Here is a 19,832-nt window from a genome sequence, read left to right as displayed (position 1 = left end):
GCATGAAGGTAGAAAAGAAGCTGTCTATGAAAATTGTTTTGATACTAATGCACGTGGGGTTTTTGTATTTGATTTTGCAAAATAACTCGCTCTGCGTGCTCCACAACATAGCAGGGTTTGTGCTGGGGACGTTTGCGTTCAACAGCATATTCCTCTCGGCAGGGACAATATGCATTACAAATGGGGTGAAGTACTCGAAAGTGGTGACTGCGCTTCCGTTTTTTAGCATTATTTTTAGGTCGGTGTCAGACCTCATCGACTGTGACGAAGACGGCAAGGCAGTCTCCCAGAACCACGCTGTCTCGGACAACGCGCCCCCTGCCATTTTGGGCGGAGGAGAGCCTGCAGAGAGCTTGCAGTTTGCTGAAGAGTATGCGGCGCAAGATTTTGGCTTGCCAGAAACCGAGGGCATGGCCGATGAGGAGGGCATGGCTAATGAGGCATGTATGGCTGATGAGGCGTGTAAGGCCGAAGGACCTGAGCTTACTGCTGAGCAATACCGCCATCTGGAGAAAACTATATACAGGAATGTGCTGGAGGAGCTTTTCGGAGAATTGCAAGAGGGCGAACAGGAGAAAGTGGATGAAGAACAGGAAGAAGCGAAGGCGGAAGAGCAGGGCGACGAAGAGCAATATGCGGACGAGTATTATGCAGACGAGTATTATGCGGATGAGTATTATGCAGACGAGTATGATGATGGAGAGTATTATGCAGACGAGTATGATAATGGAGAGTATTATGATGAGGAATATGTGGATGATGAAGAATATGAAAGAATTCTCAACGGAGAGGCAATTGAATGCAATTTCGATACGGGCGCGCCAGCAGAAAACAGCGAAGGCCCGGCTGAAGAATACAGCAAGGAATACCTGGAGATGCTCCAGAAAGCCGAGGAAGAATATATGAGCTTCTACCAGCAGAATCCGGACAGGGAAGGAGAAGAGTCTGCGGAAGAAAGAGAGCTCACGGAGGAAGACTTTTTCCCAGCGTATTTCCTAAAGCAAGCAGGCCTATCCGGATTGCTAAACCGGCAAAATGGCACAACCAAAGAGGTTACACAGGCAATGAATGCCTTGAGCTTAAAAAGCGGTGAAGATACCGGCAGCGGCTCGGGTGGCTTGAAAGACCAAGGGATGCAGCCTGACATTGTTTATGGCGATGGATCGGAAGGAATATCTGAAGAAGATGCGCCAGAGCCTTTTGAAGAGCCGAAGCCCAAAGCCCTTGATGCAGGCCTTTCTGGCCCCAATCCGCCTGCCCTGCCTTCGCATGAGGCCAGTGCAGACGGCCCAGAGGCGGCGCTGCTGGCTGCCTAGGACTGTGTTTTGGGCTTGTGCGGGCCGCCTGTGGGTGCGTGCGCTTTTGAGCAAGCTCGCTGGAAGTTTAATGAAGGCCCAAAAACGGCCGGCCTGCGCTGCTACTTTCTGCCTGCCTGCTTGAACTCGGGCGCGTATATGTTGCCCGTTTTCTGGCGGAGTCTTAATGGAGGCATTGCAGCCGCGCCCTTTTTTCTGTGAATAAACAATGGCTTTTCTGTTTTCTTTTCTACTCTAGTGGGGGATTTATTGTGCTTTGGCTTTGATTAGATAGTTGGTCTTTGGGGAGTTTGGCTCGTTCTCGCTGTCTTCTGTGTACAGCCTGGTTAGCTGCTCTCTTAGCGCGAGCCTGTCCGTGTACCGGACTATTCTGCTTTTTTGGAAGGGGCCTGCTATGTCTGGAGTGCTTACATGTGCAAGCACCAGGAGCTTGCTTTCCAAATAGTCCACAATTTTCAGCGGGAAGTCAAACCGGCACACGTGCGTGGATATGCCAAAGTCTGCTATTTCCAGCAGCCCCAGATAATCCTGGTAGTCCAGGAAGACCTGAATGACCTGCAGGTTTCCGGCTTTGCAGTTTATTTTTTCTTTTGTTGTGATGAACAAAACTCCGCCCTGCGGAATTTCCAGGCTCTTGATCTCCTTCAGAAGCTCTTTGATGTTTTCCTCTTTGGAGCAGCTTGTGCTGCACACTCCTATTTTCTGGAAGCTTTTGATGCTCCCCAGCTTGTCCCCGTACTCTTTGTATTTGGTGGACAAATAGTGTAGAAAGGCGACTCTGTTCAGGCTGTGCTTTCTTTCCTGCCTCTTCTTTTTTGTTATTTTTCTTAGCTTCATGTCGGTTAGCAGAAACGGCTTTTTTATCCGGTGCTGCATAAAGTACTCCTGCATCGCCTGCGTAACCGTTATGTTTTCCACCATGCTTGCAATGCACCTGTCCATAATCTCCATGAAGCCCTCGGCGATTCGGTGCCAGTCTATGATCACCCGAATTCGCAGGAGCTTGGCAACAATCACGGGAAGTATTACTGTGATCGTAGGGGGGACCACAAATATCACAGCCCCGCCCCTGCTGTAGAACTTGCACCCTGCGCAGTGCCTTTTCAGCCCGTTTTTGTACAGATCGTATTTGTACCTGAACAGATAGAAAATGCTCATGAAGACGATGTAGAGCATCTTTGCTACCAGAGTAGCCTGTCTGGCCGGAAAACCTTTGCCTTTTGTGACAATGTTCCTTATGTAGAAAATGCTGAGCCGGCTCTGTTTTTCCTGTGCGCCATGCTTTCGCGTTCCGGCGTACGACACCAGCATCACGGAATTTTTCTCCTTCTTAAGGTAATGCGCTATTGCCAAACTGCGACCTGACTGATCAATTGGTGCAAGATTTATAACTAACATGTCGGAATATAAATATTTTCATTACATACATAATTTATATTTAAATTGCTCTGCGTAAATTGCAATATGCACAGAAAGTGCTGCCTGCTGGTATTGGACGGGTACGGATGCAATGAATCTCCTGAAAAGTCTATAGTTGACGGAATAGAAAGAGCCTCGCCCGAGTGCATAAACAGCCTATCGCAGGCATACCCCAGCACCCTTTTGTATGCGCACGGGACACACGTTGGCCTGGCATCAGACGAGATGATGGGAAACTCAGAGGTTGGCCATCTTACCTTGGGCGCAGGCCGGGTTGTGCTGCAGGACAGCGTCAGAATTCGAAAGACTCTTTCTTCGCACGCGGACGAGGTTGTGGATAAGGTGCTCCATGAGAAAAAAGAGTGCATGCACATTCTTGGCATTCTTTCCGACGGGGGAATCCACGGGCACTGGCTGGATGTGCTGGACCTGTCTAGAGCGGCTGCCAAAAAGTGCGAAAGGGTCTATGTCCACAGCATCTCCGACGGAAGAGACACTAGGCCCGCGGAGTACCTGAAATACCTGGACATGCTGCTTGCAGAAGCCCCTGAAAACGTGTGGGTTGTGTCGGTGTCTGGCCGGTTTTATGCCATGGACCGGGACAAGCGAGACGAGCGAACGCAAATGGCGTATTCTGCCTACACAGAAGGCAGCGCCCACACGGACCTGCCCAAAACACGAAGCGAGTGCGCCTCCCGCATACGCGAGCATCTTGAAAGGTCGTACTCCGAGGGCGTAACCGACGAGTTTATCCAGCCGCTTTGTCTTGCAGGCGTGGTGAAAAAGGGAGAAACGCTTGTCATAAGCAACTTTCGAGCAGACCGCGCCAGGCAAATATACGCATGCATGGACAAGCATGCGGATGTGTATACAATGACCAGGCTGTGCCCGGACCAGAGGGCGGAGAAGATTCTTTTCCACCGGCCGGAAATAGCAAACACGCTTGGGGATGTTTTGGAGAGCAGCGGGAAGACCCAGGCCCGCGTGTCCGAGACAGAAAAGCAAGCGCATGTTACCTTCTTTTTTGACGGCGGAAAAGACAAGGCACGAAAAAACGAAACCAGAGAGATCCACCCAAGCAGAAAGGTGAACGGATTTGACGAGGTCCCCGAAATGGAGGCTGCCGAAATCTCTGCGTCTGTGCGCGCACACATGGAGAAAGGCACAGACTTTATTCTTGCCAACTTTGCAAACTGCGACATGGTCGGCCACACGGGCCTTCTTGAGCCCACCATCCAGGCAGTAAAGGCTGTTGATGCTGAGATCCACAAAATATACCTCTGCGCAAAAAAGCACAACTACGGCCTGGTGATCACAGCAGACCATGGGAACGCCGAAATAATGGAGGATGCGCGCGGCGTTGTTAAGTCGCACACGGTGAATAGGGTGCCTGCGATAACTATCACAAACTACTCCGACAGAGATGCTACAGCCCCGGGACAAAATGCATTTGCACGCCCCCCCATTGGAGAGCACACCCTTGCAGATGTAGCTCCAACGGTCCTGCGTATAATGGGCCTGCCACAGCCTGCTGAAATGACAGGAACGCCTCTGCCCGATGCGCCCACTCCTTGAATAAACAGGCTGTCTTTTACATTTTGTCAAACGGCCCGGCTCCTGCGTTAGCCTTTGGTGGCGCGGCCTATGCTTCTCTTTGGTTTTTCTTGCTTTATGCAGCGCCTTTGCGCAGAACTGCTCTATTTTCTTGGATCTTTTAATTTTTGCTATGAATAGCGACAGCACTACAGTATGCGGCATAGTTACAGTTCCTGGGGTGTACCTTGAAAAGATACTCAGCGACCCGCCTAGAAGAAACCCCGCCAGCCTTCTTGATGGGCTGGTTGCGTCTCCTCGGGTGATTGCATCTTTGGTCCAAAGCATTCCCATGCCTTGGGAGGCTGAAAAGACAGTAATATGCTTCTACAACACGGACGGAATAGTTCTTGAGTGCAAGTCCAGCAGCAGCGAGGACAGCATAAACTACATGTGCAAATGGCTGCGCCTGTTGCAAAGGCCCTGCCCAAACGGCGCGGAAGCTGCCCCCAAAGCGCGCAACTTCACTTTGGGCGAGTACCGAGAGCTCAGAAGCAAGCACCCTTTTGTAACTCTTTCCGCGCGGAAAAGAAAAGAGCAGATGTTTCCCGCACTGTACGGGCGCGCAGGCGCTGCCCTAGAATGCAAAAGCCACCAGCCCAGCACAGAAGAAGCCCCTGATGCTGCCAGAACGGTAGCCAGCCGAAATTCTGTTCGGGTGCTGCTGCGCATGGACCGGCATAGGAAGCAGCGCAAGAAAGCCAAGAAAGCGCCTCAAGCGCCCGAAGAGCCTTCGCCAGGCACGGGCAGAATAGCCAGCAGCAGATACAAAAAGCCGGAAAAGGAGTATAGAAGCTCGATGGAGTGGTGTAAGTTGTCCAGGCTTTATTTGTCGGCCTGCAACCGGATGCTGAACTATGTTGTGAAAGAGCGGCGCCTCAACTATGTAAGCGTGTCTGAAAAGTATGAGGTAGAGGCCAAAAGGGCCCTTAAAACGCGAGAAAAGAAGAAAAGCCGGCTTGGGCAGACATTTCATACGGTAAAAGAGCTGGTCAAGCTTTTGGCCAGGCTTGTGGATGCTGTGGAAGAAAGCCGGCGCCCTGAGACATCGCCTAATGAGGGCATGCGCAGGCTGTTCAAAGAGTTTTCATCCGTTGGGGTGACCACTGGGATATACAAGTACAAGCACTCCGCGATTCGGCAGGTGCACGAGGCCTCGCGCGCATCAAAAGCGCTGGCGTATTACGCAGAAAAGACTCGGGTGCCGTACGACCTGCTGTGGTGCGAGCCTTGGAGGGTGTGGGCTCTTTTTCTGCAGGGCGTGTCGCCCCTGCTGGAGAGCCGGCTTGCCTCGTACGTGCTCCGGCGAAGAGAGGGCCGCAAAAAAAGAGAAAAGCCCGTGACAAAACAGCGGGCGCTCTCCCACAGCGACATTCAGTCCAAGGCTCTGGTGTTTCGGGAAATAGCAGAGTTTGCTAGGCTGGGAAAGTTCCAAGAGCAGGCCGTCAAAAACGTGCTAAAGCTGGCCTGGAAGCTGTGGAAGCGTGCGGATGGCTATGCTGCAGAAATACAAAAGTGCGTGTCAAAGAATAACTTTCCAGGGCTTTCAGAGGCCGCGCTGCTTGGCATTCAGGGGTGCCTAGTCAGAAGCATCGAGGAGAAAGGCAGCGCTTGGTGTGCATCTGCAGTGCAGCAGTGGAACCGCCTTGTTGCATGCAAAGTCAAAAACAAGAAAGAGCTTGTGAAAGCGCAGTCAAAGGCTTTGCGGCTTTCTATGATTTTGAACAAAACCATGCAAAGGCTTGCCTTGGAAAAAGAGTTTTCCGAAGACTTTGCGCCGGAGGAAGCTGCGGCCTCAGACAGCGCGACAGAGGCCCTGCGCGACAGAGAAGTGCTCTCGCTTTCAACGTACAGCGAAGATATTTTGCTGGACATTTTGTCGGTTTCTTTGGACAGGCTCTCGAGCACGTACAGCCGGCACTTGAAGAGGGAAGAGGAAAAAGAGCTGGAGTATATAAAAGCGCGCAAAAACGCGCTGGGCGAAACCCTGTCTTTTGTTGCCAAAAGAGTGGCCCAAAAAAGAGGCTTGGGGCGAATATGCATAAAGTACGCAGCGCATGGAGTGTCGTATTCCTATGGGATAGAAGAGCGGATGGCCGACTCCTTCTTGGACCATCTTATTGCTTACCACGCGCGGGCGCACGGAGGATGCAATACTTTGCCGCTCGACAAAGAGCCTCTCGCACTGTCGCTGTCAAAGCGTGCCGGCGATATGTGCACCGCAATCACAGGCTTTTTCGAGAAAGCGGCCGCGCCTTCCTCCGTTTACTTTACCTCGCTAGATACTTCTCGCATGCTCGCTGAAGTCGAAAGGCCTCTTCTGGAGAGGTGCCTGCGCCAGGCACTCCACAAAGACATTGCCTCGTATGTTTTGCAGCGCGCTTCGTCTGTGCTGGAGTATAAAGACATTGCCTCTGCGCAAAGGCTTGGCGTGTGCAAAGGCCTTGAATTCTACCCGTCAGTCAGCGAGTGTCTTATGCAGGAGATGGACCGCGCCGTGCTGGCAGATGCACGCTCTTCTGTTCTTATGCACTTTAGGTGCGGAGCCACGTCGTACTTTTTGCACACAGAAGACTTCTTCTCGCGCATTTCAAAAAAACGTGCAGCTGCAGAGGGACTAGCAGAATGCAGCTTCCGGGCCTTCCTGGGCACGCTTTCCGAAAACAGCGAGGGCCTGGGCGCGGTGGACCCCCGCACAGACCATTTGGCTGGGCTTCCCACCCATCTGGGAAGCCGGGTGTTTTCGCGCCAGCACAACGCTCGAGACGCAGAAAAAGAGCGCTTTTGCGTAATTGCAGAGGGCCTGGCAGGCAAAATGCACAGCACCCGAATAGACGCATTCCCTTTTGTTGTTACTGTGGGCGACTTTGACCTGGTGTTTCCGCGCGAGCGCAGCCCATACCTGCTGTCCTCTGCGCCTAGCTTGGATCGCTTTAAGCTGAGCATGAACAAGCTCCTGTACGACTCCACCGGCAGCTCCTTCTCCACTATTGTGGAGCGGTGGAACCGCGCTGTTGTGCAGTCAGTCCTGTTTTTTCGCGAGCATATGTCCTTTGAGCTTTCAGAAGCCATCCGCGCGCACGAGGAAGCGCTCAAAAGAAGAATTATGTGCTCGATAAACACAAAAATGAAGAAAAGGTTTCCAAACGCTCTTTTCTATTCGGGAAAAGAGTTCTCTGGCCTGGGCTTTGTTTCGTTTGAGGTTCTCAGGCACGTGGTGCCTTCTTGGTCCGACGAGGCCGCTCGGTCCCTATCTGTGTACAGCAGGATACTGGCGGCCGTGGAGAAAGCAGGCCCAGCAGAAGATAAAGAAGCGCTGGCTCGCGCAGTGCTGGTGTCTCTGAAGAGCGAAGGTGCGGATGCGCGCTCTGTGGGGGTGCCTCGGATTTCCGCGTTTCTGCACAAGCCAAAGAGCTTGCATGTGGAGGCCGGCTGGCGGCTTAGAAACTATCTCTGCTCTGGGAACCGGAGATGGACAAGCGAAGCCCACGACGGACAGTGGATTTCCTGGAAGAGCTACAAAAAAGCACTTTCTCTTTCAAACGCATACTCTCTGAAGTGCTCAACTGTTTCGATGCGAAATTCCTCTGGGGACAGCACGCATGTATACGCCGGGAGCTTATACAGAGCAGTGCAGCAAAAGTGGAACAGCGCTCCCCCGCCCTTGGAAGAGATGTACACCGGCAGTCTGGACAGCTCCCCCCACGCCCCCAGCTTGGGGGAGTCTAGAAGAAAAACCAGAGCCCAGATTGGCAGCGCTGCACGAATGCCAAACAGGATGTTTACGCTGTGGTGGAGTCCTATAATCAACAGAAGCAGAATAGACGTGGGGCATCCTGAAGTGGTTGAGTCTACTGGGATAACCATGCGCAGCAAGATTTCCTCCCTGCGAACAAGCTACAAAAAGCTATTCAGCGACGGGCTATGGGCAAAAATGCACAAAGAGATACTCGCGCTGGTCGCAAGTTCTTTGGAGCAGGGAATCATCAAGCATGGGATTTCGTGCATCGACCTGCCCCCGGTGGACGAGAAGGCGGACTTTTCCGACAGCCTGGCCCCCTCCATGCGGTTTGACTTAGAAGGGCTTCCCTGGCCTGGCAGCGCGTGGGTTTTTCTTAGGCTTAGGTGGGGCGACATTGATGCGGCTCCTGTTGAAGAGGAATGCGCTTCGTATTGCGGCCGCATGACCGCAGAAGCCTCTGCATACACACACAGCAGGTTTGGGCTTGTTGTGCTCTTTGACATTTGCCAGTGCAAGTACGCGATCCAAGCAACACACGAGCTTCTTCAAGGCCTAGCCGGGGAACTTGAAGAGCGCCTAGACATGCATGTTTCTTCCTTGGACTGCTTTCGAATTTTCCAAAGCAGACTTTGTTTGCTGGTGGGCCGCTCTCCGAAAGAGCACAGCGAGGCAGTCACCGATCCTAGAAGCATCTTTGCAGAAAGCCATCTCGGAACCTTTTTTCTGCAAATATCCAGCACAGCAGCACATGCACTGGACATGGCAAGCGGCAGGGTGTTTAGGTACGAGTTTAAGCCCGGGGCCAAAATATCCAAAATTCTTGAGCGCGTGCATGCACTGCTTCTCCAACACAACGTGCAGCGGGTGTGTGCTCCGGCCAGAGAGCACTCCCTTCTGCGGAAGTCCGGCATATCCTGTGCGTTTTTTCTCTGGGAAATAGAGATTGATCTGGCACAAATCCCGCGTTCCGTGCGCAATGCGTATGCTGCCTGGCCCGGCCTTAAGAGCAAAGCCTGTGCGTTTTCTTCTTTTTGCAGGCTTGCTCTTGTGCTCAGGCACTCCTCTGCATGCTCGCCCGAGTCGCTCAGCCTGATGCTTACGCCCATGCCAGAGGAGGCGTGGGAGAAAACAGAAGTCCGTCTGTGCGCCGACCTGCTTGTGCTTGGCTCACCCAGCGGCACAAGCGCTCCCGGCCCTTCTAGCCGCGTTTCCAGCAGTAGCGAGTGCATGCAGCGGCTTCTTTTTGGAGCAGCCGGCTCCTCTGAGAGGCCGCCAGCCCCTTCTTCCGGCGCGTGGACGCGCATGACCAGCTGGAGAGACCGCTATAAAATAGCCGACAGCTTCTCCGCCCTGCAGCAGCTAAAAAGCAGCGCATGCACGCATGTGCCGATGGAAAAGCGCGAAAGCAGCGAACTTTCCTCGGCTGAAGACAGTGTGTGCATTGGCCAAGACGTTCTCCAGCACATTTTGCACATTTCAGACTCGCTTACGCCAATACTTGGGTTTGTGTGTGAAAGCGCGCAGGAGGGCGCGGTGTTTGTTATGCCTCGGCAGCTTTTCAGCTCCAAGCATTTTTTTATTTCTCCGTTCGACACTACAGCCTGTTCTATTCGGGCAGTTGTGCAGACAGTCACTCCTTTCTCGCAGAATATGGCGTTCACCTACAGCGGAGTGGCGTTCCCCTCGCCTGTGCCCGTTTTGCTTGTGGATGTTGCAAATGGAGCGTGCCTGGGGTCCAGGTGCACGCCAGAATGCGTTGGGGGAACGGTTTCTTTCTCTGTCAGAAGCCGCATTTTAGTTGAAGTTCTGCCTATTAAGAGCGCTTTTCTCACAGCTGCTGGGTGGAATCGAAATATGTGCGAGCCCCACGGGGAGCCCCACCTTACTCCGTGCATGCCGCTTCCTTTCTATGCAGAGGAGTTTCGGGCAAGCCACTTCCGCCTTGGCTAGATCGCGCAAAGAGTGAATCTGGGCCTGCGCATATGCAAGGCGCCCATTGCTGCGCTGCACACCAAAGTCAAACTGTAATAAAGCCTGCTTTTTCTGAAGACTTTTTCTTTTTGATGCTTTAGGCGCAAAATGCGCCCTTTAATTGCGACGCACGGGCACGCACTTTTCTCTGCCCTGATGAAGCGGCAGACTGCTGTGAATAAACTAACCCGAATTCCTATTTATTTTATAATTGCTCCATGACTGGTACATAGTGTGCAAAGCCAAACAGCTTGGCTGCCCTGGCTCATCAGCTCTTCTTTTTCTTCTTTTCGCGGTCTTTCTCCGCCTCGTCCGCAGTTTCGTCTGCCTTGATGACCCCCACCGTGTTGTCTCGAGTGAATACTACGTCCATGAACAGAATTCCTATGACTATGTACTTTAGCCCCGCCCACGTGCCGGCCCATATAGTCACCATTCCCACCAACGGAACTGCAGCATACACTATGTTGTTCAGATGCTTTCTGTTGATGTAAGAGCACCCTGCCTGCCTGTAAAGGAATGCGTCGTTTACCTGGTTGTTGTCGCCTTTTGTCATGTACTCAAAGTGGTTGGCATTTGGGTACTTTGTGCTGTTTGGATTCTCCGTGGGCACAAGCTCTTTTTTGGAGTACCTTTTCTCCACAACCCTGTGCACTATAGGTATTTCTCCCTTGGAGAGCTCAAACACGCATATGTCTCCGCTGTAGTACTCGCTTCTTCGGTTTGCCAATAGCAAGATGTCTCCCCTGTTGAAGCCCGGATGCATGCTTTCGCTGAGCACAACAACAACAGGCGCACTTGAGTTGCAAACCAAAGCGACAAGCATCCACATCATGTACGAGCTGCTCAAAAGATAGGAGGCCTGCAGGCCCTGCAGCAAAAGCTCCTTGCCTGTTATTTTGTTGTAGTACTCTAGATCTTCATTCGTGAAAATCCACTCTGACATAGGGATGGCCCGCAACACGTCTCCTGCTCGCATAACAAATAAAATTTACAATTCCAGACTTTATAGCAGAAGCCCGCATGTTTGGGTGGGCGCCCAACAAAGCGCCAGCAGAGCCCCTTTGCGCAGCTGTGGGCGCCCGCAGGCGCTGAGATCGCTTTGCGCGCAAATTTTTATGGGACTTGGGCACCTTCTGCGTCCGCATCTGCAGCAAAGATCCTTATGATATCCTGTGCGATCAGAATAAACCAGAAACTGCACGTGCAGAAGATGCCTGTTTCTCTTGGCGTGCCCGCTTCTGTGCTGTTTTAGAGTCTTTTGGTTCCTGCGCTGGGCACCGAGAATATATTTAGTATAACTCTACTATTTTTTTCGCATGATTACACTTACAAGCACAGAGGTGAACTACTTGGTGTATAGGTATCTTATAGAGGAGGGATACACGCACGCTGCATATGTTTTTGGGCACGAAACAATGATAGAAGACAATCCAGCAGTTCCGCTTTTGCAAAAGGACGCGCTAAAGAACTACATAATAAAAGGGATTGAAATGGAATACGTCGAGAAACACTCGAATATGGGCACGGGGATACAAAAGTGCACGTCAAAGTACAGCATATCCACGCCGCACATGTGCATAGAGCAGGAAATAGAGATACACCCGCTCTATTTGGAGACGCAGGAGAGCGACGTGAGCTTGTGCGCGTGGGCTGCGAATGGGGAGGTGGTGACCGGAAGCCAAAACTGTCTGCTGCGGCACTGGAGCCTGCCTGCAATGAAAAACGAGTGGAAGCTGGGGGTAAATCAGAATAACGCCCACGGGATCACGGGCGTGGCAATTGAGTCGGACTCGCCGTTTGGCGGCACCAAAGGAGGAACGACAGTGGTGGGGACAACGCACAACGGAGACTTGTTTGTTTCAAAGGGCGAGGCTGAGTGGAAGTCGCAGCAGGGGCACCGAGGCCCCATTGTCGCGGTTTCCTTGAAGGGCGAGGAGCTGCTGACTGGCGGTTGGGACGGCCTGTGCAAAAAATGGAACATAGAAAACAACTCACTTGTAGATACAAAGGCGTGGACACTCCACAGCGGCCCCATCATGGACATTCTGTCGCTAGACAGGGGAGTTGTGACGTGCAGCGCAGACGGCACGCTTGCGTGCATAGACAGGAGTAAAAGCGACTTCCCAGTTGTGAAAATGGAGGCGCATGAAGGAGAGATAAACTCCATTGTAAGCATGCAGGAGCGAATTATTTCGTGCTCGGACGACAAAAGCATAAAAATATGGAAGTTCAACCAAAAGGACCCGCTAGCAGTTCTGAGCGGGCACACGCAGGAAGTCTATGCCATCGCCAGCGCAAGCAGCGTGTTTGCATCTGGGTCTTTTGACGCCACTGTGGGGCTGTGGTCCCCTGAGAGAAGCGAGCCCCTCTGTTTTCTGGTTGGCCACGAGAAGCCCATCTACACAGTGGACTTTTCGCAGGACGGAAGCCTGCTTGCGTCTGGAGGCCTCGACCCCATAGTCAAGCTGTGGGACATCCGGTCAAACGAACTTGTTAAGGAATTCGACATTGGTGCAGCAATATATCAGATTGAGTTCTCGCCCATCAGCAATACTTTGCTGGTGTGCAGCTCAGACACGCGCCCAATCGTCCTTGATATTCGAAAATAACGGCATTAATAAACAATTGGACATAAGCTTGCCCACCCAACACATACACTTTCTCTGCCGGCGCCGGCTTCTCTCTCGCTGCCAAATATAAAAGAGTATGGCTTTGCAGAAGTTGGAAGGATTTATTTTTATTATTTTCCAAATGTAGCTGCGCACACAAAACATTGCAAAAAGCAAACACACAGGCTCTTGAGAATATGCTCACACCAACAGAGAAGACATGCCCAGAGTGCGCACACGAAGATAAACACAAAAATCTGTAGAAATGTGCAATTTTTTATTGGCTTTCTCTGCTTGCAGTCGGAAGGCGCGCTCCTGCTGAGCATGCGCCAGCTGTAGGCTGATCCCGTGCTGTTTTCCTTTTATGCCTCTTTTGGCGTGTCTTCTCTGACGTGCCAGCTGCTGGCAGGCCGTGCTTGACCACAAAACCGGGCGCTGTCTGTGCTTTCACAAAGCAAGGGGCCTCTGCCTTTCTCACCTGCTCTCGCCTTAAAACGGCTGTCCGCGGGTGTGTTCCTGGGCCAATATGGGGATTGCAGTCTTTTTTATGAGTACAAATACGAGTGAAATAATTTCGCGAATAAAATATTTGAATGTCAATGAGAAAAGCATCAAAGAAGCCGAAAACCAGCGACAAGCCCCTTCCAGAAACCCCCACGCGGGCCTCTAGAAGAAGGTCTGTGTCGCCAGAGGGGGGGTCAGAGGAGCACTTAGACGAGCTGGTGCTGAGCAGCGACTGCCAAAACAACGAGAACGCACCCAGCAACCGGATAGACAGCGAGGAGGAAGAGCTTGTGCTGAAGCAGCCGGCCGCCTTCAGCGAGGAGGAAGATTCTGAAGCGAAAGAGTCCGAGGAGAAGGATGCGCAGAGCGAAGACAGCATGGAAAGCGGCGAGTCTTCCGAGGAGGACTCATCTTCTGAGATAGCGGAGAATCCGCGCGGAAAGAAGGCAGCAGCCTCGCCAAAGGCGGCAGCAAAAAGGAAAGCCCCTGTAAAGAAGGACGCCAAAAAAGAGGCCCCCGGAAAGTCCAAAGTCATGACAAAAACCGCGAAGAGCGCGCTTCTAAGGTACATCAAAGAGAAAAACGAGCCCATGAACTTGGTTGAGCTAGGGCTGATTTTCCAGACGGGAGAAGCTGCAATGACGGCGGCCGTGCTGAAAAAGACTCTTGCGGAGCTTGTGAGCGAAAATCTTGTTGAGGAAAAAAAGCCAGGAGTGACCACAATATACCTCCCCGTGCATACGAAGGAGGACAACAACGTGGACACGGCGGAGCTGGACGAGGAGATAGCGCAGCTGAAAGAAGAAGTGGCTGGGCGGCAGGAGAGAGTGGCTGAGCTCAGACAGCGGAAGAAAGAGCTCACGGCCGACCCCACCGACGAAGAGCTTGTGCAGGCTCTGCAGGAGATCTCCGCGGATCTGTCGGAGAAGGAGGCGCGGGTGTGCAATTTTGAAAAGAACCACAAGCTGGTGGACCCAAAGGAAAAGGCAAAAATTGAAAAGGAAATACTGAACAGCCAGAAGCTCAAGAAAAGCATACGGAGGCACTTCAAAAACATAGTGGGAGACATTTGCGAGGGCGCCGGCAAAAAGCCTGCAGAGCTCATGGAGGAGATGGGCATAGAAGAGCCTAAAAATTGAAGAATAAAGAGTTTACGCTACAGCCTGTCTTTCATGCGCCAGCACTCGGCCTGTGCGATTTCCGCGGCGTGCGCTGGTAAGCAGCACAGCACCCTCTAAAACCCGGGCAATAACCAGAAAAACCAGCATAGATGAAGGGAAACCCCCAGTTCACGGTTTATTTAAACTATTTTCCGCGCGCAAATGAGGATGGGAACTTCACCTCAAGAACAGCTTCCAGCTTTTGGAACAGATTCTTGTCGTACTTGCACATGTCCTTTTCCAGGTCGGAAACCGTCGAGGCAGGCTTGCTTAGCTTGGTGGCAAGCTCTTTCTGAGACAGGCCCCTCCTTTCTCTTGCGACCTTTACGGCTTTTCCAAAGCCCTGCGGGAACTTAAACACCTTGAGCGCCCCCGTTTCCTCGTTGTACAGCACGGAGGGATCTCCGCTTACCGGCCTTGCCACGGAGGCAGGCTTGTGTATTGTTTTTTTGAGAAAAGACACTTTGTCGTTGAAGTTGTTTGCAAACATGCTTTCGCTTTCGCTTTTTCCTGCGCGCTTTGCCATGGAAAACCAAGTTAGAAAACAATAAATAGACACAGTGGCCCAGGAGGGGGCTTTGCCTGGCAGAAAGACGGGGCGCTAATGGTATAATGGTAGAACGCAACCCTTCCAAGGTTAAGACCCGGGTTCGATTCCCGGTTAGCGCACTTTTTATTTTTGCAGATTTTGCCCCCCATGTCCGCAACTGCAGAAGAAAAATTGCGAGCTTTGGCAGAACTGCCCCCAAAGGAAATGTACGCCAGACTGTGCGAGGTAAAGCAGCAGGCCGCAGAGGAGGATCTGGACTACCTGGGCGAGAAAATAGAGAAGCTGCTGAAGGCGGAAAAGACCGCAAAGATCATGCCTGTTTTGCACTCTGCAGTGGAGGTGCTTCGAATATCCGCGCCGTACAACCCGTTCTCGGAGGAAACGGTGCAGGGCCTGTTCAAACACCTTGCAATTCGAGGCCCAAAGCAGGCAGAGGACAAAAAGGCGCTCGAGATAATAGCGTGCTACAAAATGGTGGCGCTCCTGGAAAACGTAAAGACCGTGAACAGCCTGGCAGAGCTTGCCTTACTGAATCTGTCGCAGAAGTGGAGCCTTGAAATGCTCCAGTCTATTGTTGAGGAGAAAGAGGAGGATCTTGGAAAGGAGGTGAAGGCGAAAATTGTAAAAAAGATTGCAGATGGCTCGTCTGTTCTCGGGGGTTTCATAGAGAAGCACCCCCTTTTGTTTATGCCTGCGGTGTGCGAGCTGATCACAACCGCCAGCAGGTCGAAGATGGGGCTTGTTGCAAAGTTCAACGCGCTCAGCAAGGAGATTGTTTCGCGGGAGGCCATAGAGGCGTGTCTTGACGAAAAAACAAACAAAAAAGACTTTCTCAACTTTGTGGGAGAGTCCACGGTGCGTCGCGAGATGCTGGGGATAGTCGAGAGCCTGGCAGAGGACCGGTCCATGTGGGTCCGGTGCAAGGTCCCGGAGATACTCTATGCGAAGTCGAAGAGCACCTTCTACACGTCGGCAACTGCAGCCTCCATCCGAGAAAGTGCGGTGGAGATATGGGGGCGGCGCATGCACGACTCGTCCGCGCAGGTCAGGCTGGAAATGCTCAAGAAGACGACGCCGGCGCAGATTGCCGAGGTGCCGGAGATGCGGGCGGCCGTTCTGGAAAGGCTGCGCGACACAAACAGAGACGTCCGAAGGGAGGCGCTGAAAATAGCAGCGCAGGAGTGCATGGAGACGCTCCAGAAAGACGCAGGCAGCGCGCACGCAGGCGCATGCTTCGTGTGCAGAAAGCGCGGGATTAAGACGTTTGCGGTGGTTGACGTTTTAATGTCTATGTTTATAGACGATCATGCAGCGCAGGTGGGCCTGGTAAAGGCCTTTTTTGCCTCTCTGATGGCAGGGAAAGCGTCCTGCACGCTTGCGCAGCAGCACATTTTGGCGGAGATATTCTACATGGTGGATGCGGCGCCGGAAGACATAGAGAAGCTGACAGGCTGTGCGGCGGCCCTGAGCGTGCTCGACATAAACGCGTTCGACGTGCCGGATGTCTGCAGCGCGCACCAAAACACAGTGAAGCTGCTGGAGAAGGTCCTGGGCCCGGAATCTGCGCCCACACACGCAGTCCCAAGCGTGGACTCGCCCATAAGCATAGTGGTTATGCTGTGCGAGGGATACCCGAAAGGACACATTCCCGGAGAGCTCATGGAGATTTTGAGAAAGCTGGCGAAAAAGGCGTCAGAAGACATTTTTTATAGAGTGGCCCGGCTGATATCAGTTGCAGAGTACAACACAGGGAGCGGATGGGGGGCGCCGCTGGAGTACGACTCGGGCCTTCCAAGAGAGTATCTGGAGATAAAGCAGGCGTGCACAAGCGAGGGGTACGACTTCTCAATGGACATGTCCAGAATAGAGGACAACTCCTTGCTGGGCTCTGTAAGCATGAGCACGGACATGGTGGAGCAGGAAAAAAAGCTTGAAGGGTTCAGCAGAAAAATGCTTCTCATGGTGCAGATGGACCTGCTGGAGTGCTGCATCCGGTCTGCTATTTTGGAGAGGACCGTGTTTAAGCACCTCCTGTCGCGCCCGTACGAAGAGCATGCCTACTTTGAAGGGTCGCTGTTTTTCAAGCAAAGGCTGGTGATAGGGATCAGGTCGCACCCGGACACCGAAATACGGCTGATCTTTTCGGTGGTTTCGGTTTTGGTGTGCAGGCAGACGTCGCTGGCCCTGAACGGAAAGAGCGTGATAAGCGTGCTCGGGCTTCTCTGCTGGGTGTGCATAGAGTACACCCGGGAGAGGGCGGTGGAGGCAGTCATGTCCTTGTTTAGGTCCAACGCGCAGATCGCACAGGAGTTTTTCTCGTTCTTTGCAAACCTCAAAAGGTTCTCTGTCGAGGACCAGCACAAGAAGACCGAGCTGTACGTGCTCTCCGAGGAGGTGCACGCCATGCTTGTGAAGGAGGCCAGCAAGCTTGGCATAAACCCAGCGCAGTACTCAAACGACATGCCGGCGGGGCTTGTCGAGGAGCTCAAAGTCCGGGGCGGATGGGCAGCGACTCTCTCAGTGCTGGATGACGACCACTTCAGCGCAAACCTGCTGACAGTGTTCAAGCCCAAGCCGAGCAAGCAAACATAATATCAAATCGTAATAAACGCATGCGTTCGTGCACATAAACAAATGGGGAATATCGTGGCTTTCCTGCCATGCGCTAGCAGGGAGGAAGGGGTGCTTTATAACTTTGCAGGCAGAAGCTGGCAACGCCAGCGCTGGAAACACACAGCGCCTTTTTATTTTCAGATGCATCTGCGCGGCAACAAAGAGATAGCGTCTTCCTTTTCGTGCGAAATACGACCGAAGTCGCCAGCACTGCGCCGATGCATTATTGCCGCAGCTGGCTGGGCCTGCAGAAGAAGAAAAAAGCCTGCTGCCCCAAAACGCGGGCATGCAGAGAAACAGAACGTGCACGGCGTAGGCAAGGCAATTCGCACTGATTAAGACGGCTGCGCATGCGCTGCGGAGCAGCGTTTTTGGATTCCCCATTGGCAGCTCGAAAAGTTGAAAGAGTTGCTCATTTTTATTTTCCATGTACACGGAGCTGACAGAAGAGGCGTTTAAAAGCAGCGTGGGAGAAGTGGTTCTGCTGGGAGAAGTGGGGATTGAGGAAGAAGACATATTCCTAAAGGGCTCGGACGGGTACAAACTCCTGCTTGAGTTTGAAGAAGAAGACGACCCAATGCGGCACCGCCTGTCTGAGTACGAGGGGGAAACCGTGATTATATACGGCGCTGTGCAGAGCAGCAAGCTGAAGGTGCTTGGGCACAGCTCGTTCAAGACGCCAATAAACATGGAGCTGTTTAGGAAGGCGCGGTGCGAAATGGAGAAGCACGAAGACTTCTTTTCGCAGGAGACAAAAAAGTAGAATGGCTTGGTTGGGAGTGCACCAATAATAAATAAACGAGGAGAATAGGTGTATATTTATTTTTCCGCGCTAGAATCACCATAGCAATGAAACTAGGTTTTACACGGGCATTTAAACATAGACAGAAATATGAAAAAGATGGGAGGCAAAGTGAGCTACATTAATAAGGCGCAGTCTGAGCAGAAGGTTCTCTCGCTGGACATAGGGAAGAAAGGGCTGCAGAGCATTCCAGAAGAGGTCTTTAGATCGCCGACGCTAAACTGGCTGATCGTCTCGAACAACAAAATACGCAGCATACCCAGCGAGATAAGAAACATGACAAATCTGACTAGGCTGGCGCTGAACGACAACTGGATCGAGTCTGTGGCCGAGGAGATGGGCGAGGTGACGAACCTGACGTGGGTGGATCTGACCAGAAACCGGCTTAGAGACCTGCCTGCCAGCCTGTCCAATCTGAAGAACATTGCAGGCCTGGGGCTCAGCGAAAACAGGTTTGAGAAAATCCCAGACTGCGTTTTTGGAATGACCTCTCTGTGCAAGTTCGGGTTTTTCAGCAACAAGCTCCAAGCAATCCCTCCGGAGATATCAATGCTGCACAATCTGACAAAGATAGACCTGAGCAACAACGACATAGTGACTGTCCCCAGAGAGATATGTAAACTGTCCAGGCTGGTGTGGCTGAACCTGAGCAACAACAAAATAAAGGAGCTTCCTGCGGAAATGGGAAAGCTGCATCTTTTGCAGGAGCTGGGTCTGGGGAACAACGCGCTCACCCACTTGCCAGATTTAGGGGCCCTAAAGAGGCTTACGATTCTGCCCGTGTACCGCAACCAGCTGCAGGAGCTGGGTAGCTGGGTGGGCAAGCTGGAGAAGGTTGAAAAGCTGGACTTTAGCAACAACAAGCTGAAAAAAGTGCCCTCAAACATCTTCTCACTGACAAAGCTGCGGTACCTCAACATAAAAAACAACTTCTTGGAGGAGCTGGACATGCACATACATCCTTGTACAACGTACCCGCTGGAGGTCATAGATCTAAGCGACAATCTTCTCAAAAACATACCGTATAAGCTGTTTACGCAGTTTCCGTCGCTAGCCACCTTGCGCGCAGGCGGAAACCCATACGACATAGAGAAGCTGGTGGTTCCAAAGACATGCCCAACATTACGCCAGCTGTGCAGTGTATATATAATTCCAGGCGCAGGGGCGTGGCCGCACCGAGAGTGTGCGTTTATGAAGGGCGGAAAAGTATGCGATTGGTGCAACAAGTGGTTCACATACGAGCCTCGGGTCATGCTTAAGAAGCAGACCTCGCTTGACGGGAGGCCGGTCATCGTAAAAAAGGTTCTGTGCTCTACTAGCTGCCAGATGAACAACTAGACAGAGACAGCAATGCCGGCCAGCCCGCAAAAATAGGATTAATAAATTATCACAGTTGATCACAAAAAGCAAGAAATTTATACACTGATTAAATATCTGAGAAATCAGGCATGCGCGGCATGCCAGAAAGAGCGCAGCCAAGCTCTGCGGGCTACCACGCGGACAAACCCTGCACAGGGCGCCCATACAAACATCTTCACAGTGCGCAGTTA

At 52.3% G+C, this 19,832-nt stretch overlaps 11 protein-coding genes across 11 annotated transcripts; 8 read left to right on the top strand and 3 right to left on the bottom strand.

Annotated features, from left to right (window-relative positions):
- Positions 1–2: 2 nt before the first annotated feature.
- Positions 3–1,316, top strand: NEMAJ01_1365 (uncharacterized protein; the record flags this gene model as incomplete). The annotated part of the gene is made up of 1 exon (XM_047915203.1): positions 3–1,316. One exon carries the CDS (start codon positions 3–5, stop codon positions 1,314–1,316), a length of 1,314 nt encoding a protein of 437 aa, XP_047771160.1.
- Positions 1,317–1,562: 246 nt separating this feature from the next.
- On the bottom strand, positions 1,563–2,714 carry NEMAJ01_1364 (uncharacterized protein; the record flags this gene model as incomplete). Its single annotated transcript, XM_047915202.1, has 1 exon — positions 1,563–2,714. The coding sequence occupies one exon, from the start codon at positions 2,712–2,714 to the stop codon at positions 1,563–1,565; it is 1,152 nt and encodes a 383-aa protein (XP_047771159.1).
- A 66-nt stretch (positions 2,715–2,780) lies between these two features.
- Positions 2,781–4,310, top strand: NEMAJ01_1363 (2,3-bisphosphoglycerate-independent phosphoglycerate mutase; the record flags this gene model as incomplete). Its single annotated transcript, XM_047915201.1, has 1 exon — positions 2,781–4,310. One exon carries the CDS (start codon positions 2,781–2,783, stop codon positions 4,308–4,310), a length of 1,530 nt encoding a protein of 509 aa, XP_047771158.1.
- Positions 4,311–4,461: 151 nt separating this feature from the next.
- On the top strand, positions 4,462–10,020 carry NEMAJ01_1362 (pre-mRNA-processing factor 8; the record flags this gene model as incomplete). The annotated part of the gene is made up of 1 exon (XM_047915200.1): positions 4,462–10,020. One exon carries the CDS (start codon positions 4,462–4,464, stop codon positions 10,018–10,020), a length of 5,559 nt encoding a protein of 1,852 aa, XP_047771157.1.
- A 289-nt stretch (positions 10,021–10,309) lies between these two features.
- Positions 10,310–11,020, bottom strand: NEMAJ01_1361 (signal peptidase I; the record flags this gene model as incomplete). Its single annotated transcript, XM_047915199.1, has 1 exon — positions 10,310–11,020. The coding sequence occupies one exon, from the start codon at positions 11,018–11,020 to the stop codon at positions 10,310–10,312; it is 711 nt and encodes a 236-aa protein (XP_047771156.1).
- A 340-nt stretch (positions 11,021–11,360) lies between these two features.
- On the top strand, positions 11,361–12,653 carry NEMAJ01_1360 (transducin (beta)-like 1; the record flags this gene model as incomplete). Its single annotated transcript, XM_047915198.1, has 1 exon — positions 11,361–12,653. The coding sequence occupies one exon, from the start codon at positions 11,361–11,363 to the stop codon at positions 12,651–12,653; it is 1,293 nt and encodes a 430-aa protein (XP_047771155.1).
- Positions 12,654–13,246: 593 nt separating this feature from the next.
- Positions 13,247–14,296, top strand: NEMAJ01_1359 (26S proteasome regulatory subunit, ATPase 3, interacting protein; the record flags this gene model as incomplete). The annotated part of the gene is made up of 1 exon (XM_047915197.1): positions 13,247–14,296. The coding sequence occupies one exon, from the start codon at positions 13,247–13,249 to the stop codon at positions 14,294–14,296; it is 1,050 nt and encodes a 349-aa protein (XP_047771154.1).
- A 166-nt stretch (positions 14,297–14,462) lies between these two features.
- Positions 14,463–14,843, bottom strand: NEMAJ01_1358 (uncharacterized protein; the record flags this gene model as incomplete). Its single annotated transcript, XM_047915196.1, has 1 exon — positions 14,463–14,843. One exon carries the CDS (start codon positions 14,841–14,843, stop codon positions 14,463–14,465), a length of 381 nt encoding a protein of 126 aa, XP_047771153.1.
- A 171-nt stretch (positions 14,844–15,014) lies between these two features.
- On the top strand, positions 15,015–17,459 carry NEMAJ01_1357 (uncharacterized protein; the record flags this gene model as incomplete). The annotated part of the gene is made up of 1 exon (XM_047915195.1): positions 15,015–17,459. One exon carries the CDS (start codon positions 15,015–15,017, stop codon positions 17,457–17,459), a length of 2,445 nt encoding a protein of 814 aa, XP_047771152.1.
- A 448-nt stretch (positions 17,460–17,907) lies between these two features.
- Positions 17,908–18,243, top strand: NEMAJ01_1356 (uncharacterized protein; the record flags this gene model as incomplete). Its single annotated transcript, XM_047915194.1, has 1 exon — positions 17,908–18,243. One exon carries the CDS (start codon positions 17,908–17,910, stop codon positions 18,241–18,243), a length of 336 nt encoding a protein of 111 aa, XP_047771151.1.
- A 129-nt stretch (positions 18,244–18,372) lies between these two features.
- Positions 18,373–19,620, top strand: NEMAJ01_1355 (uncharacterized protein; the record flags this gene model as incomplete). Its single annotated transcript, XM_047915193.1, has 1 exon — positions 18,373–19,620. The coding sequence occupies one exon, from the start codon at positions 18,373–18,375 to the stop codon at positions 19,618–19,620; it is 1,248 nt and encodes a 415-aa protein (XP_047771150.1).
- Between the last annotated feature and the right edge of the window lie 212 nt (positions 19,621–19,832).

The sequence above is a fragment of the Nematocida major genome, assembly GCF_021653875.1.
Source record: "Nematocida major strain JUm2507 chromosome Unknown 2395, whole genome shotgun sequence".
NCBI lineage: Eukaryota > Fungi > Microsporidia > Nematocida > Nematocida major.
The sequence above is the reverse complement of the archived record's forward strand: the minus strand, read 5'-3'. Positions and strand labels throughout refer to the sequence as shown.